The following is a 17638-nucleotide window of genomic DNA, read 5'->3' on the forward strand; positions in this document are numbered from 1 at the left end:
ATCTATCTATCTATCTATCCACCTGAGATTAATACAATTTAGTTGATTTCTCAAGTTAACCTATGTATTAAACGCCTATTAATTCATTCGTAAGTGATTCCAAGTTTAAATCTTCTGTTTTGAATTCATGTGGGGGAATGAGGGAAAACATTTTTTTTTACATTTTCACTAGAGATTTCAGCAGAATCTTTATTTGATTATATATAGTCTGTTTCTGCACACACAGAAATACATTTGTGTACCTTCAGTTTGTGTAGAGTGAGATTGCCCAATCTGCAGTAGACCTTGGTGTAGTAGCGAGCCTCCATAGGGTGCTGCATGACAGGCGGACAGAGGGACAGGGACTTGAGGTAGTAGTTTTCTGCCATCTCATACTGCTGCAGGCTGTAGTAGACTGTAGCCAGTCGATGATAGGCTGTCCTTTCATTGACAGGCACACCTGAGGAAAAACAACAATGATCTCTGCTGACAAAGTAGTTGTAAGCCAGCTACACTACGGTTATTGCAGCCAACTCTACATCATCATTAAAAGTTAATAAGGCACTGGTTCTACTATAGGACATGCTTGTACTCTGTACCTGTTTTTCCGGCAATCTCGACAGCCAGCGTTGCATACTGCAGAGCCTCTTCCTGCTCTCCCTGGTTCATTAACAGCTCTGTCAGTTTACTCAACAAACGGAACTCCGAATCGATGTCCTTGATGCTCCGTGCAAATGGCAGACTCCCATCCTGAAAACAAATATGAATAATGTAATTGAATGAGATCAGTGGTTCCAAGAATAAAAAAAAATGGAATGAGCATAAAACTTACAACAATGTATAATGGAAAATACTGCATCGTGACATTGTAGTTTTGAGTTTGACAAAACATAGGGAATGTATTCTATTTTGCGTACCCTGTAGAAAGGCAGTGAAGCAGTTTGGTTCCTGTGGCCTTTAAAGTAGACGTCTCCTGCCTCCTCGTAAATGTTCATGGCAAAGTGAGGATCATTCATCTTCAGGGCTGTCTTCACTGCTGCCTATCAATCAAAATATATTGTCAATCAATATTGATTGCATATCCAACAATAGAATGTGATACTTTGCGAATTGGGTTACATTTTATTCGAAAAAATAAATCAGTTGATAAAAAATGCAGCAATGGCAGCTTGGTAAGGACGTGGTGAGGATGTAATGAACCTGCCTTGAATGAGGAGTGCCAACATTCAATGAATACCAGTTCCATGAAGGAGCAAAGGGCAGGACAAGGAGAAGAATAAAATAATAAAGAAAGACTAAAAAATGTCCACCTCCCTCATGTAACCATTGTCATATATTCCCTCTTCCTCACCTGCAGGTACATGTCAGCTAGCTCGTCCTCCTGGATGAGGTAATAGATGCGTCCCACCTGTAGCCAGGTCTCCGACTCTTCCTCCCTTTTGCCCAAATCAATGGAAATCCTCAGGCTCTGCTTGGTGTAGTCCAGAGATTTACGAGATGACCTGAAATTCATTTGTTTCAATTCAATTGTTACTCAAGAACCAACAATATTATGGAAAAGATGTGGATAGAGAATAAGAGTGAGTGGGAAGGAGAGGCAGAAACTCACTTTTCAGTGTTGAGTGTGAGGTAGAGGTTGCCCAGGATTTCCAGATACTCTCCCTCGAGTCTCTTGTCCTTCAGCTCTCTGGATACCGACACACAGTGCTCATTGTAGACGATACTGTGACCATACAGCAGCATGTCAGCATACAGTCGACTCAGCACCTTGGCCACCACCATCTGACCTATAAAAAAATACAGCAAATATGTGATCTGTTGCTCCTGAGACTAAATACACTGTGATGAGTTTATCATATTGAATAAGAATCATATTAAGTAAAGCCTGGCCTTACTTACAGTACATGATATGGCTGATATTATTTACTAATTTTAGTTCATATTGGAATCGACATATAAGCAAAATATGGCAGTACAAATATGATATATTTCAGATAGTTTAGAGACAGTATTGCTATTACATAATCTGTCCGCTTATTTTTTTAACTATAAAATGTCTTGCTCAGCACAAATCATCCTCTACTGTTAAAACAATTGAGAAATGAACATATATATTCTCCTCAGATTTTTTTAAGTCACAAATATTATATATACAGATCAATCATCCATTATTGGTAAAATTCTTATTTAGTCAGTTTAAAAGATTATTTGCTTTCTGGCCAAGAGTTAGATGAAAAGATTGATGTCACCAGCAGTCAGTCAGCTTAGCTACACGAAAGGATGGCAAATCATTTAAATCTAAAATCTAAAATCTAAAATCTAAAAGAAAAAGATTTGAAATTAAATCTACCCTGGCTCTGTCCAAAATCACAAACTTATGATTTTTATACTTACAATTATGTAGGGATTAAATATACAAGATGCAACAACGTAATTAGTGAGCTTTAGAAGTGCTGGTAGGCAGAATTTTTACTATGTGACTGAGCCAGGCAAGCTGTTTTCCACTGTCTCATCTAACATTTGGCCAGGGTATTTCTCAGTATGTCAAACTATTAATTTAATGTGTTGACTTGTACTTACTGTGTAAGTTTCTGGCATGTAGTGCAATTAGTAGCCCCATTTCATAACATGCTCTGATGTCGTGTCTCCTCCCCCTGTCTTTGTAGCTGCGCCCCAGCCAAAGGTAGGTCTGAACATGCTCCTCATCTGTGGGGCTCTCCCAGAGCTCCAGGAAAAGACGCAAGGATCTGGTAATACAATTACAATAAGTAAGTAAGTAAGTCTTTCTACATTTGTTTAAATTAGAGCTTCCCTGGAGGCAAAAAGACAGATATCTGACCTGACTAGGAAACGTTCTGCTACCCAAGATGCCCCCACATCCAGTGCCAGGCAGCCCAGGTTGGCCAGTGCCAGGGCCTGGTTCCTCTGATTTCCACTTTCCCTGGAAATTACCAAAGCAGAGTGGAGATGCCAGCCCGCCTCTGGGATGAGTCCTTGACGCCTCAGACTCAAAGCCAAGAGATTGTGGATCACTCCTCGCTGCGTGGGACTGTCTGTGCCCTAGAAATAGATGTACAGACAGGGGCACAGATTACAGATAATATTCATATAGAGGGACAGCTATAACTTCTACACAATCTGAAGTGCATTTATCCAAGTGAATAGCATTCCTTGTTGTACCTGGAGTGATGTGAGCAGTGGCTGGAGGACACTCTGGGCTTTCTCAGCTTGGCCTGTCAACACCAGCAGCCACCCGAGCAGCACAGAGGCCTCAAAGCCCTCCTCCTCATTTATGTGGCCTCCTGTCTCCACAGCTTGTTGAGCACAGTCCACTGCCTTATCTAAAGCACCATATTGCTGGTAGACTGAGGCCAAGCCCTGACACAGGTCCCTCTGGGTCTTCATGTCCTCCCCTTGCTCAGCTATAGCCAGGGCCTGCTGAAGGTAAACCACAATCTGGGCAGGGAGCAGGGAGGTTCCTTCCTTCCAGCACGGGTTCAGGCGAACAGAGTTCCTGATAAACAACTCAATCCTTTGGAAAGCATCATGGAGGGAGTGGTCTTGTCTTGAGTCCAGGCTCAGAGACGCCAGTGCCAAGTAAGGCATGTATTTGCGATGATAGAGCCAGCTCAAGAGCCAGTTGAGGTCCACAGGCACTATGGGACGCCCCTCTGCAGCAGAGAGACTCGCTGAAAGGAACTGGAGTCGCTCAACAAAGGGAAGGGCATCATCGGCCTTCCTGAGACCCAGAAAGAGGTTGGAGATGAGGTAGCAGACGCGAGCCTCCAGGTGTTTGTCCCCCATCACCACTGATCGCCTCAGGAGCAGATTCAGCAGCTCGACCTCGTCCGTGGAGGTGAAGTTGTGGCAGGGAAGACAGAGGAGCAAGGCACTGGCCTTCTCCAGAGTCTGGGGCAGTTTGTCTGTCATACGCTGCTTCAGGTAGACAGCGGTGAGATTTGTGATGAGAGCGACGTGGAGCGGCGTGTCAGAGAAACTGTTCACACGAACACTGAGGGCCTCCTCATAGTACACACGGGCCTGAGGAGAGGAGGAAACACACTATATGTAGGAGCTGATTTCAACAGATGTAATGACAATTCATCAAATATTTAGAAAGGCCTCAGAAAAAAGAAATGCTGTTCTACATGTTGTGGTCTTGTTATGGACTCACTTGCCTTAAATTGTCTATTAAGGGAGGAATAAAGCATATTAACATATACACAACAGACAGTAGAATGCTAGAAATCAAGTACAAACCTGGGAGAACTTTAGCTTCCGGGCACAGAGTCTTCCCAGGAGGAAGCAAGCCCGTCGATGTGCCCAATGCATGCCCATCCTCTTGGCGCACTCCCTGATGCTCTCTAGGTTTCCTGATAGCTCATCCTCAGTCTTACCACTGAAGGTCACCCACAGGAAGGAATACTGCAGGTCATACAGGGGCAGGAAGTCATCCTGGAAAAAACAACAAACAAAAGAATCAAGAAGAGTCTCTTGACAGGTTGTATATGTTTGGTAAAGAGATTAACTTCATTGCTTCAACTGATTTTGAATTTACACTGTGTAATGTGGTGTAAGTAGGAATATGTTTTTGCAACTACAAACCAACAGGTCAAAGTTTGTTTGAATCATTATCATCTGACTAACAATGATTACAATAAAGCCAATTATGTCATCCCCGAAATTATTTTCTTTCACACACTAGGAATGTGTTTTTGTATTTGTGAAATTCCGATCACAATTGGTCAAGACTCAGATCATTTCATGATTTTCTGACTTCACACTGCTAAATTAATTTACATATTACAATCAAATGCTTTTAACTGTGCTGATAAGCCAAAATACAGTAAAAACATGCCAAAGACATATATATGTCATATATGATGGTAGAGTATTGAGAACAGCAGCACAATTAATCAACTAATATTGACCACATAATATTTGTTAGTTTTGTAAAAACTAGGTTTTGACCCAAGGTAATAACTGAAAAAAGAATGAGTCAAATAAGAATAATTCTGGTGCCAGTGAATGTGCATTGCACATTGTGAATGTATTTACTATTGTTTAATCATCATGCAATTAAATGATAAAACTATGCAAAATAAAACGGTTCACTTCCCATCTTTGCATCTTTGCCATAACGCTTGTACTGCAATAGACATAAAATAGAAAGCAAGAAGGAAACAATGGAGAAGTCAGAAAAAGCCCTAAAGCCTACAATCTGTTGCTTTGTTCTGCTTACCTGGAAGTGTTCGTGGTTTAGCAGGGTCAGTGTGGGGTCACTGTGCTCTGAGTCCTCTCCCTCCCAGCTGTTCTCCTCCAAGAAAAGAGGTGGGTCTTCCTGGAACTCGTCCATTTCTCTGAATGTGTCATCCAGGGTGAAGGACAGACGCTCTCCCTCCTGTGGCAGAGGATTGTGGGAGTGATAGAGGGACAGACGAGGATGGGAATGAGAGAGAGAGGTGCGAGGAGAGGAGTGGTACGGGGGCGTCCCTCCACTTCTTTCTGATATGACGCTCTGACGGGCACTTGTAGGAACATTATAATCTGGGAGGAAGACAGTTATAGTAGTTAATTGTTGCAGAGGAATTGGTAAACTTTTAACATTTAATTTTGGTTTGAATGCATTAAGCGCATAAACAGCTGTTTTTCTTAATCAATTGTAAAGCATTACCATGTTTTGGTCGATTTCTGATGTACATGAAGTCAGTCTCATCCAGTCTATCTGGTAACACACAAGGTAAATCAATTTAAGTGTCAATTTTCCAGTTGGGGGTAAAAAATGTTTTCCCCAGAATGAAACACCAACAGTGCCACTATTTAGGAAACAAACAAAGTAGTTGCACATCAAAACATGACCTATATTTCAATTATGGCTCAGTGGCACAGCCCCTCCCTTTACCTTGACTGCTTATCAGACCAGCCGTTCCCTTACCTAGCCTGTACACAGAGCTGATGTCAGACGAGAAGAGTCTTTCCAGCAGGCCACTGTCACTTGGCTCAGAGCTACATGGGTTGACCTGAGCCAAGCTGGCTCTCTCCTCCTCAGTCAGAAAGACCAATTGTCCGTCTCTGTGTGAGGGAAACAAAGGCAGCATTATCCATTTTGCTCCTTCTCACCCCATTCACCCTGTCCAGACTGAAGATTCACTAAACAAGATTTCATAAAAGAAGAGCATAACACAATAAAAAAGAGTTAACTAATGTGGATTTGATCAAGGTAAAGTGCTTTAAAGTTAAAATGACGCACAACATCATCAGACCAGTAAGTTCATGCCATGCTACACATTAGACAATAAAAAAAAAGGAATTTCTTACAGGGGTATGGTGTCCAGAGGCTTGACATGGGCCTTTTGAACGAAACCAGTGTGACCTGTGGAAGTGTGTGTTCCTATGAACACGCCCAAGCCTCGGACTAGTAGACCCTGGATCTCCACAATGTCACCTTGACTCAGCTGAAGCTCATCTGGGCCCACTGGACTGTAGTCAACCGTTGCTACACAGGTACCCGTCACTGAGATGTATGATGAAGAGAACAACGGTACAAAGAAAAGACATAAGTATTGAGGTCAATGTATAAGAATATTGTATGATCATGAATATGATGATACAGTATAATATCTTTGTACTGTAGTGTATTTTTTATAGGTATTTGTTTTATCCGGCCAAGGAACTAAAGGTTTAAATTGTTTTTTACTAGGACAAACAGGTTGGACCTACTGTATGCAGAAGGTCAGCACTGGGGCAGTAAAAAGGAAGTGTGATCCAGTGATATTATTCAATGTCTTTGTAAATAGATAATGACTGACTTCACAAACAGTTTTAGTAACCTAACTACATTATGTAGTTAGGTTACTCTAGAAATTCAGACTAGTCACAATGTATTTCCTGACTATTGTGAGAAACTTCTACTTGGTCTCATACAATCCATGCTCCACTAGGTTCACCAGCTAGTCACTAACTGTGTCTGTCTGCTGTTTGGTGCTGAGCAGGTAGTTGATAGTGCCTGTCTGAAAACAACATTATGAGTGCAGTGTTAACAAAAACAGTAAAGTTGCAGACCTGACAGCTAAACAATTAGCTAAAATTGGTTATAAAGCTTTATAAAGCTGAGGAGAGCTGCATTTCTAGTAATAATTCCCTGTTGATTCATTGCTATGTGTGACCCCTTTAACATTCTCACATTGATATTATTAAATATGCATGGAGTCTTCAAATGATTTAAGTTTGTGTTTGTAGGTAAATGAAACATGTGCAATATGTGTCCAGTTGATCTTAATTCCCCATATGATCAGATCAGTGGAACAATTGTCACATACATTTGAAGTATCTGTGCCTGAGTTCAGTATGTGACTGTACTACACTATACAGGATGTTGTATGTGTGAACGTGTGTTTTACGCAGGCTTTACCGATAGAATGTTCAAATGGTTCCTTTTCTGTTGGCAAGCATCCAGCATTGCCCGGGTACTTCCTCAGGAACCACCTGACCAAACAGGAAGTATAGTTTAACCAAACTATGCCGGCTCATGTGCACAAATGTCCATCACCTGTAGTTCATCAAGCCAAACAGTTGATAAGAGATTGTGTTGCTTACAGTGTAAATCAAGGAATCTTTAACAGAAGTGCCTCATTTGAGGAACACAGAGTGACTCACTGGTAGAAGGGGTAAGGCAGCGGTTGCATAGCGTTGACTGGCACCAGGCCGTGGTTTCCTGTGGAAAGCATGGTGCCCTCCCACATGTTGTCCTGCCCGGTGTCCCTTACCATCAGCAGGTCATTCTTTTTGAATGACAGCTGTTCTTCGTCTTCCTCATCCTGCTCACTTCTTGTGAAAAGTGCCTTAGCAAAAAAGGATCCTGCAGAGACAGTGGTTCATTAGTAGACTAATTGAAAGCTCCACAAACCCCCACATAAACATGTACAGACAGTACAGATGAGCATGTGTGAATCCAGATGTGCAAAGTGTTTTCCATCAGCGTTTTTGTGTTGATAAAAGTCACCAAACTCAAGTTAAAGATCAGCAAAAGTGCTTCAGCTCGTGCGTCCTCATTCAGTCACTGGCAAATGATGGATGTTTTATATCGCCCCCTATTAAGTTAATGTAATTCTCATCACTATTTGCCAGCACTGCAGTCCTATTATACATTTCCGTGAAGCTTTTTGCCTAGGGGAAATGTTCAGTAGAAAGTGTGTGTGGACCACGCCAGAGGAAATCAATATGCAGGAGGGAAGTGTAATAGTTTTGCTTTGGAGGAACACTGACTTATTTTTATGATGCATAAAGAAATAAAGGAATTTAGTGATGTCAGGTTTTAGCTTGACTCTACAACAAATGTACAACACAAAAAAGGTTGTAGCCATAAATAGAAATGAGATTATAAGTTTGACTTATAATTAGAAATCCATTATACTTTAGACATCGAGTGTAGACAGTATGGCACATAAGCTCCTCTAATGGCAATAAGGCGGGCATTTCTATAATTTGTCCAAAGTCAGGTTCCTTTGGCTTTCATGATGGTAATTGGGGTCACTAAAAAATTATTAAAAGTAATGAGAGGAAATGGCAGCTGCAGTCAGTTACTTTATACTTGCAATGACAAGATTCAGGGCACTTCATACAATACATACTCCAAATATGTTGATAGTTTTCACAGGATAGAATCGTTCATATTTTAATTTTGAGAATGTGAGAATAATGTAGTATATATAGATAATCAATTACTGTAGTCATACAGTATGCAGTAATTTGGCAGATGACCTTCTCACTTTTTCAACTTCTTTGTTAAATAATAACAAAAGGCTGACTTCCACTTTCATGCTTTCAAAAAACGATGTAGGTTTTAAGAGCAGAGTTACTGACCCTCCTGGAGTAAAAGTCCCAGGTAGAGGGTGGCCAGATGTTCCTCATCCACAGTTACATTGATCTCCAGGTCTCTGAGGAGCTCTGAGTCCAGCCAGAAGGACTGATCACAGAGAAAGTTCTCCAGGCAGCGAGCCACGTAGCCTGGGACAGAGCACATGAGACACATGAGACTAGATACAAATACTACTATTACATCGTATCCTAAAATCACTGCATCCTCAAGAACAATACAACCTTGTTAATAACTATGATGATAATAAAAATAAAAATAGAGGAATAAACAGAGAAATAGGCAAAAAAAAATGTAAAGCAAAGAGCCATCCATGTGTTTGTGATTGACTGATGACAGGCCTTAAAGCACCTGAATACTAGGTTTCAAATTATATGTTTTTCTCTACAACATCAAATATTGTAAGCAAGCCATTTTTAAAGGTTTTTTTTTAAGACTGTGTGATTGTTGTTTGTTCACATGTGAGTGACAGTTGCCTGGGTAACTAACCAAACAACTGTCATCAGTCTTAAAAATAAATTCTAATGTGCCAAAAGAACCTCGTTCAAACCTGTGATAGCGCAGACAGAACACAAAATACATTAACATCTCTCATGAGAAATAACCAAAACTGTTTTAATATTTGAACAAAATGATGACCATGCAGGGCCTGATGTAGAAAATATATTTCCAGAGGCTTTAAGATATAATACGGTTGTAGGTTCTTACCTAATGCTAGGTAAGTTGAAAACTTCCAGATTTCCTCCACAGTCTTGAATGTGAGTACGAAGCTATCCTTCTCAGCGTGGACAGACACCAGACGTGCAGACAAGTCCTGCAGAAACAAAGCTTCATCTTTCAGTAACAGAACATCAGTCCATCTCCATAAAGTGCAAAATAGATACACAGTATAATATATCATGTTGCATTATATGGACGCTTATCATATCATAATGCACCTTATTCTTTATTAGAAGGTTTGAGTAGTACACTAATGACTATGTAAGGTCTGCATTGTCAGGTCTGACGGTCACTCACTTTAAAGAGCTGAATGACGTCCTGACTGTTGCTCTCCACCACACGTAGTCGGGTCCGCAGCGCCTCCTGTAGGGCCCGGTCAGGATCCACACTGGAGCGCCTCCGCCCAGTGAACAGCAGCACAATTTCTACACAAAAGACAAGAAGGATTATGTGATTAATCACTCTTAGAAGCAAATGTTTCTTCAAGTGGAAAAATATGGAATATAAACCAATCCAATGCAAATAAGCAGAACATTTTGCTTAAAATGAGAGCGGGGACTTTGTTCGTCTGAATTAACCAGCAAAGGAATAAATAAATAATGCATTATAATCCTTTTGTTAATTCATCACACACTTTTATAACAAAAGATGCTGTATATTTCAGGCTGTAGACAGAGTAAAAGGGGTAAAAAACAAAACAGACACAAATGAAATGGTCTGTTCTCTACCAGCAAGAGAGACAAAACTTTCAAGAGTTCATTAAAGATTTTCTTGAAGAGCTCATATTTCAGTGAGATGCTCTGTGAGCACAATGTTTGTCCCTGGAGGAATAACAAAGCTATTAGGGCCTCTTATTGGACTCAGTGTGGCAATTTAAATCCATTTGAGAAGAAGAACCTGGGGGAATGTGATGGATAGAGCCAAACTGCTGACTGAGTAAAACATTAGTTGGGAAGGAAATGCCTCATCAGTATGCAGAAATATAAGGTATGGGAAAGTGGTTCTGCGCATAACATATAACAAGTTCGGAGTGGCTGATATAAGAGCTAGTTTTGAGGCAGAGGATACTACAAGTCAGGCAATTGACTAAGGCGAAACCATCAGTAAATATACCTGAGGAGAATTTCTCTCCCACTGATACAGTACTTCCTCTAAGGAAGGCCTCTTTCTTCCTCCAGTAGCTGTCAGGCTCCACCTCTCCTTCACCTGACTCCACCACTGGACCATCCTCCTCCTCACCTGCACCTGAAATAGGAAACAAAGCAGGAAAAACAAAGCAGACGGATCAAGTTTAGATTGTCATCTTTTCTAATTCAATGCTAAAAGGAGCTTAAATGACTTCTTTATGCACGCTAAGATAGAAAACTCAGTCCAGTGCTGGTTAATCTGTGTTTCCTAAACAGCATTTGTATTTAGGGTTTTTTGTGTGATAAAGACAGGTGTGTAGTATGTGGAAACAATTTTCTCAAAAGGGTCATAAAAAGGGCTGCAATTACAGGTCTATAAGTCCCAATCTGTTGAGATTTAACTGGAAATGTTACCAGCTGACACAAGATGGCAATCACTGTTTTTCCATTTAAGAAAACACATCTGTGATCAGTATGTAGTAAGATGGTACAGGAACTCATATATTCTTTCATTTACCCCACCCGTCATATTCCAAATATGTTGCTTTCTTGGATGAAACTGGATGCTATTTAACACCTTTAAGTGCAAAAAATTTAATATTTTGACAGTATTACATTCAACATGATTTACATGTTGTGTTAAAAAATATAAAAAGAAAAAAGGGTCATAAAAACATTAGAAAGGTTAGAAACTTAACTAAATTAAAAAGTTAAGAACCAAGACATGAATACAGGATAGGAGAGCAAGATTGTTTTTGATGAGTAGCCTATTTAAGGTTCAGTCAACAACAGTGCAGAAAATTAAGTTCAGAGTCGGAGCAAGTCTAATACCCTCTGGGAGTTTCTTCCAGCTCTGTGGTGCACGGTAACTAAATTCTGCTTCGCCTTTTTTAGTTTACACTCTTGGAACCGATAGCAGCCTTCTGACCTGAGACATTATCTATTTTTTCTGGATATTTGTGCTATTCCACAATCTTTCCACATACCCCCTGGTAACTGCAGAAGTTGCCTACCCCCTGTAAAAGTACTCCTGTTGATAATCACTGACTTAAAATAGTAAATTAGCATCATCTCAGCACATAAACAGGATCTTAATAGTTTCGAAACCTATAAATATCAGCCAGATGGGTGCATAATGGCTATTGCAGTAAAGTGGTGACGGGCTTCCCCTGGTTTGTTCCATTGTGCAAGGAGGATGTCCCAAACACTTCCTCAGTTTGTGACCGAAGACAGCAGCACAGCTCAAATGAGCCTCATTAGGTTGTTTGAGCTCAAAACTTATAGGGGGACTCTTTAATGATATGATTTCACATTGATAAAGATGTTCAGCGCACATTATAGTATACCTTGAGTCATGATGCCATTTCCTGAGAAGTGTTCATTTGCTCCCCCAAGAGTATATGGTGGTTCCCTCCAAAGAGCATCAAGCTCAGCAGGAGAGATGTCTGTAAATAAGGGGAAAAAATCATATTGTGGACCTGAATGTGAAAAAACACATTTAGTTTCCTTTATGCTCCACTTAACCACAGTGATCATCAAATACTTGAAATGTTTTTACACGGTTCAAACTGCATATCAATGCATCTTAAATTAATAGTTTGCCCATTTGAGCAATACACATATTTGCTTTCTTGCTAAGAGTTAGATGAGAAGATTAAAACCACTTTCACAATATATATGTAGCTCAAGCCAGTAGCCAGTTAGCTTAGCCTAGCAAGCCTAACTTGAAACCAGCACCTCTAAAGAATACAAATAAACGCGTTAAAGCCTACTATTAAAACCGAAGTGTAAAAACGACAATTCGCCATTTTGTTGGATTATGTGCCAGACTGTTCCTTGGCCGTGAGTCGTTGTCAGGCAGTCAGCGGGGACTCCATGAAGGTCCACGAGTCTTAGCCAAGAAATAGACCTGCAAATTAGCCCCCTGTAAAAAGTTGCAGGATATAGCGTGTACATTAGTGAGCTTTAGAGGTGCTTTTATTGCCTATTAGCCAGGTTGATCTTCTCATCTCTGCAAGAAAGCATATTTGCCTAAATGTTGAAAGTAGACTTCTGGGTAATGGTGGGGTGAGGTGGGGGGTAATTTCACTGGGAGAGATGGGTTGGGTGCAGCAGTTTAAATGCTACTAATTTCAAGCCATTGGTTAGTGTGAGAAGTTATCGGGGTTTAGGGGAAAACAATGACGTTGAACACACACAGGCCTGCAGGGACACTCAGCTGCTCTGAAGTCAGAACAATCTCCAGACTCAGACAGCTGCCCTGCCCCTAACTCCACTTTTAAGTCAGCACTGTCACGTTCTCAAACATACAGACAACTAACACCTTACATACAGACACTTCAAATAAAAAAGGATACTGTTAACCAAAACATAACAAATAAGGTCATATTTGTCTTTAGAATAACACTTTTCTTCCATGCTTTGTCAGTGCAAAAACACAACAGAACAGTATTATCTTGATGCAAAGCATTCACAACGACACAATGGGGCGCACAACTTAGCAGCACAATGCAACATGACATTAGGCCGAAGAGGACAAAAGCCTATTCTTTACCATCCTACAACACAGACAGAGCACAGGACTGCTTGAGTTAACACAAGCACAGTCATGCTGCTATAGTACAGAAACACACCATGCCCTGTTTACCTTCATGGCTAAGTGTGTTACCCATGTTGCGTATACACCTATGCTCCTGTCTATCTGTAAGTAGTAGTCTGTCTCATGACGGTACAGTAGTAGTAGCACAGAGAGCAGGCTGCGACAGACCTGTGAAGGAGGAGAGGCAGACTTTGATGAACGGTCCACAGCAGCAGGAGTTGAGCAACGGTCTGCAGCAACAAGACGCCATCTGGCCCAAGAGCCGGCAGCTCCCAGAGATCAATGCCATCCCATCAGTTCCCCTCAGCTTCTTTAACAACAACTCACTCTCTTCCTCTCTGTTGGACAAGCCCCGTTTCCCTTCCTATTTCTGTATTCTCTTTCCTGCCCTGTTCACTCTGTCTTTCCACCAGTTATTATTTACCACACATGTGTCTCTGCTGTCCCACTGCAAGTCTTATCTCTTCTTCTTCTCTATCTGTCTGGGTCTGGTTCTCTTTGTAATCCCTCTGTCTCTTGCTGTCTCCATCTCCCTCCTCCCACAAGCATCCCTCTCTCTCTCTCTCTCTCTTCAGTAGCTGCCCAGTCAGTCAGTGAATGCACAAAGCACTCTCTGCGATTGGAATGAGTGTGTGGGGGGCAGGCCTCAGTGAGAGTTTCCCTGTGCATTCCCTATAAAGTATGTGTGTGTCCGGGTCAGGGAAAATATGCACAGAATGTGTGCCACAAAGACAATGTGAGTGTCTTTTGTGTATGTTGATGGGAGAATGTATTGCTGAGCCACTGTAAGGCAATGCCACACAGGGACGGGCTGCAAGGTCACAGCGAGGGGGGGGTGAGAGTTCCCCAGTGGCATAGATCGAGGATCAGTTTATCCACATCACACAGTTCAACACAACTCTACTCTCTGCCATCAGAGGGGTAACAGACAGATGATATGGCATGAGCACACCAGACAATATCATCCTACACTGTAAGGTCACCAAGAAGAGAAGCAAGAGTCCATGAAGGTTTTGACTTTTAAAGACTTTGTTATGATCTTGACTTTAAAGAAGGATGTGGGTACTTCGAAATGTGAATCACTGACCTCATGTGACCCTTTACCATCTGAGAAGGAGATCACAGCAATGTCTCCCTTCAGAGTGTGAATTTCTTCTTTTGAGTTCATTATGACACACAGAGTGTAGACAAGGGCCTCTAGTTTGATGGAAGTCCAGCACACTGTGTTCACTCAGGCGATAATGAAATGCCCTGATGGTGCCAGAATTTTTAAAGCTGTGCTGTGGTACTCCTGATCTTGGTGAGCCATAATAATATAAGACTGACAATGCTCACTAATATTTAACAACCTGTAGAGGCCAACTGGCAAACAAATCTCTTTGTTTAGAGAAGCTCTTAATCGGAAAATCTAGTCGTATCAAATCATAGTTACTATGACAATCAAACAGTTCTTACAATCTTGTAATGAGAGAACCATAAAATCACTGATGAGTATATACAAAATAAAATGTGTAATAGGATAAAGAAAAATGATAAAATATAATCTATATAATACACCATAATTTAAATTCTAGTGTAACATAGTGCCTTTAATGTGGAAATATTATATGATTTCTTAATGTTATGGATTAGAATATGCTAATACAACATTTGCCAAGCCTATAATGTCAAGTTATACATCTGTAGGAACACTATCAAAATACTGAGCTGAAAATGATCAATTATGAGCAAATTACACCACTTGAAATGGCATTTCCCACAACCATATGGCTCGCATCTGACATAAAAAATAAACCAGCATGTTGCATAGTTCATTTAGACTGTCTAGAGATTACGTATGGTAAAATAAACATTATTTTGAGTAAAACTACATTTGTCTTGCTGTATTAAAGAACATGTCTAGCACTGCGTTTCCCATACTAAGAGACTGAGATGTCCTATATCAGTAGGGAACCTGTGGCTCTTTAGCCCCTCTCTATTGGCTCCCTGTGGCTTTGACAAAAAAATATGTGGAAATAAACAACTGTTATTCTTCAACATTTTCATTTGCATTCATCATTGTTGTAGGCCTAAAGTAATTCTTACATTCTCCAATTATAAAAATCTGTAGCCATTATACACAGAATTCAAAAAAACATTGTTATGTCCTCTTTTGACAGTAAACGTTGCACACCCCTGTGCTAAATTGTAGCCCCTAGTATCAGTTATGCCCCAAAAACCCTGATGCATAAAGTTCCTATAATACAATATGATAGCATCTTTCATAAGATCCTCCCTACCTGATAACGTTCTAAAACCGGAGGCCATAACAGAGATTATTCAATTTTGGAAGAATTTGACTTTTTTCATGCTTACCAATATATGAAAATGGATCTCATGGATCTCTGCAAGATGAAACTTTTAAAATTATCTAAAAACTGATGGCCGGTCTATTACACATTTGTAATTACACACAACAAGAGGGCAAACTAATTTGATGTGCTGATGGAAACAATTTAGTGTTACAAAACAGAGAGAGAGAGATAGATACTGCTGAGATATGCATTATGCATTATATGACTTGTGTCAGCTACCACTGCACGTAATCACTGATCACGGAAAACAAATGCATAAAGTTTCTTCCCTGGCTGTTTCCTGATTGTTCCACTGCTTGATACATACTAGAGACAAAGAGGCTGATATCCTTGTCTGAGACCATCTCTTCATCTTGTTTATGTGACGGCTGTATGGTCATGATTGAATCTCTGTGTGTGTATCTTGTGAGACCCAAAGCTGTAAACAGGTTGATGGCGTGTCAGGGCATATCCTGATACTCTTTAGACTCCCCTGCTTGTTTCTCAAAGTGCAACAGATTCTGTCTAATCTAATAAACACAGGCTGTTCAAGGCTGATATGTGTGGTCACATGCTAGGCTTTTGTTAGCGCCAAACAGCACACAAGGGCAGCAGTTGTCTCCAGTGACAACCACTTTAAAACATACAGAGACTGTCAATAAAAACAATGTAATCTGGTTTCTGGTGATGCTGTATACAGTAAATCAGAACACCTGTTGATCTAACAATTGTTTCCTGGCAGCTGGGGAGTCAAAACCCCCCTTCCTCTGAATGACTGCACACTGTGCACAGCATTACTAAGGGCTCATACAAACAATACATATGATTAAAGGTATGTTAAGCCATAAACACAGTATGCTTTGCCTGTAATGACAGTCCAGTGACCACATACCATAAATGACCTTATAGTCTCCACACAGTTTGAAACCACAGCAAAAGCCTGGACTGCAATTGTGACACTCAGCAGTCCATGACAATAGCATTCAACCTAATAAGAAACATGCGGTGTCAGCAGTGTCTGGCTGTGTTCAAATGCATTACAAGCAGGGGTTGTTTGGGGTGTTTGTGACTGTGTATGTGTGTGTGTTCAATCTGGGTTTGTAGATTTGGAAAATGCGGTACAAGACAGTAATATGAGACAGGGGCTATGGACTCTAAGTTTAGACTAACCCCCTGTTAGCTCACTCACATGCCTGTGTGTCTAGGACAGAGCTCCCTGCAGGGAGATTCCCACACTGTTGCATAGCGGCATTTGTACAACACTCAAACAAACATTGAAGAAGTAATTACAAATTCAACCGGCTCTGTAGATAGATTAGTTTTATTTCCACTTTCTTTCATTTATTAGAAAAAGAACAACAACAAGACTTTAGATCTTCATGTGTAAGCCATTTTTTCTGCTCTTCAGGAGACTTATACATTAAGTAAACAGAATAAGAAACTACAATCACTACATGACAGTTACTGTCCTTTTAAAGCTCCCCTGTCCATCCTACACCCTGTGGACTGACAGCACTTTAACGGTTATGTCACTAGGTACAAAGTACAGCAGAAACACAAGAAAGTTTATTACACAGTAAGGCTTAGAGAAAAGTTAGTCATATCAAAACCAGAAAAGAAACAACTTACCTCTGTGTTGCTGCCAGCTCTCCTCTTTCAACTCATTCCTCATGTGTATATCTATGTATCTCTCTGCATGTGTGTGTGTGGTTCACCATTTAACTGGTGAATTGCATCTCATGACAGCTGCCGAAACTGCCGTCATTCTCCACTGTCAGCCCAAAAAGCATGGGAGAGGAAAAATAGAAAAAGAAAGTACGAGTGCGTAAGTCAGTGAGAGGGTGTGAGTGTGTGTGCCTTGGAGCGCCAGAGAGGTTATCCCAGACGGCATGTCACTTACTAAGGAAGTTTTTTTTGTTGTTGTTAACTCCTCCCATAATTTCTTTGGGACATGAGCCTACCCCCTTCTCTCTCTCTCTCCTTTTCTCACTCACTCATATCCCCC

General features: G+C 40.8%; 1 protein-coding gene across 3 annotated transcripts in view; it reads right to left on the minus strand.

Moving 5' to 3' along the window:
* The window catches only part of sh3tc2 (SH3 domain and tetratricopeptide repeats 2), a 19434-nt gene extending 1910 nt beyond the window's left edge, over positions 1-17524 (minus strand). The window contains exons 1-22 of one of the 3 annotated variants that reach the window (XM_035669064.1): positions 17263-17523; positions 13349-13468; positions 12048-12146; positions 10688-10819; positions 9872-9999; positions 9563-9668; positions 8842-8985; positions 7636-7837; positions 7391-7464; positions 6298-6493; positions 5915-6051; positions 5654-5704; positions 5222-5526; positions 4240-4434; positions 3160-4020; positions 2819-3039; positions 2560-2726; positions 1589-1766; positions 1331-1481; positions 897-1019; positions 579-729; positions 243-439 (exon numbers count right to left, since the gene is read on the minus strand). In XM_035669064.1, the coding sequence (XP_035524957.1) occupies positions 243-439; positions 579-729; positions 897-1019; positions 1331-1481; positions 1589-1766; positions 2560-2726; positions 2819-3039; positions 3160-4020; positions 4240-4434; positions 5222-5526; positions 5654-5704; positions 5915-6051; positions 6298-6493; positions 7391-7464; positions 7636-7837; positions 8842-8985; positions 9563-9668; positions 9872-9999; positions 10688-10819; positions 12048-12146; positions 13349-13373 (3843 nt within the window). In that variant the 5' untranslated portion in view covers positions 13374-13468; positions 17263-17523. Of the gene's footprint in view, positions 1-242; positions 440-578; positions 730-896; positions 1020-1330; positions 1482-1588; positions 1767-2559; positions 2727-2818; positions 3040-3159; positions 4021-4239; positions 4435-5221; positions 5527-5653; positions 5705-5914; positions 6052-6297; positions 6494-7390; positions 7465-7635; positions 7838-8841; positions 8986-9562; positions 9669-9871; positions 10000-10687; positions 10820-12047; positions 12147-13348; positions 14138-17262 lie in introns of those variants that run through there. The other 2 variants (XM_035669063.1, XM_035669062.1) reach the window with 2 other exon arrangements.
* Between the last annotated feature and the right edge of the window lie 114 nt (positions 17525-17638).

This window comes from Morone saxatilis, unplaced genomic scaffold (genome assembly GCF_004916995.1).
Source record: "Morone saxatilis isolate NCDOM2014 unplaced genomic scaffold, NCSU_SB_2.0 Contig22, whole genome shotgun sequence".
In the NCBI taxonomy this organism is placed as follows: Eukaryota; Metazoa; Chordata; class Actinopteri; family Moronidae; genus Morone; species Morone saxatilis.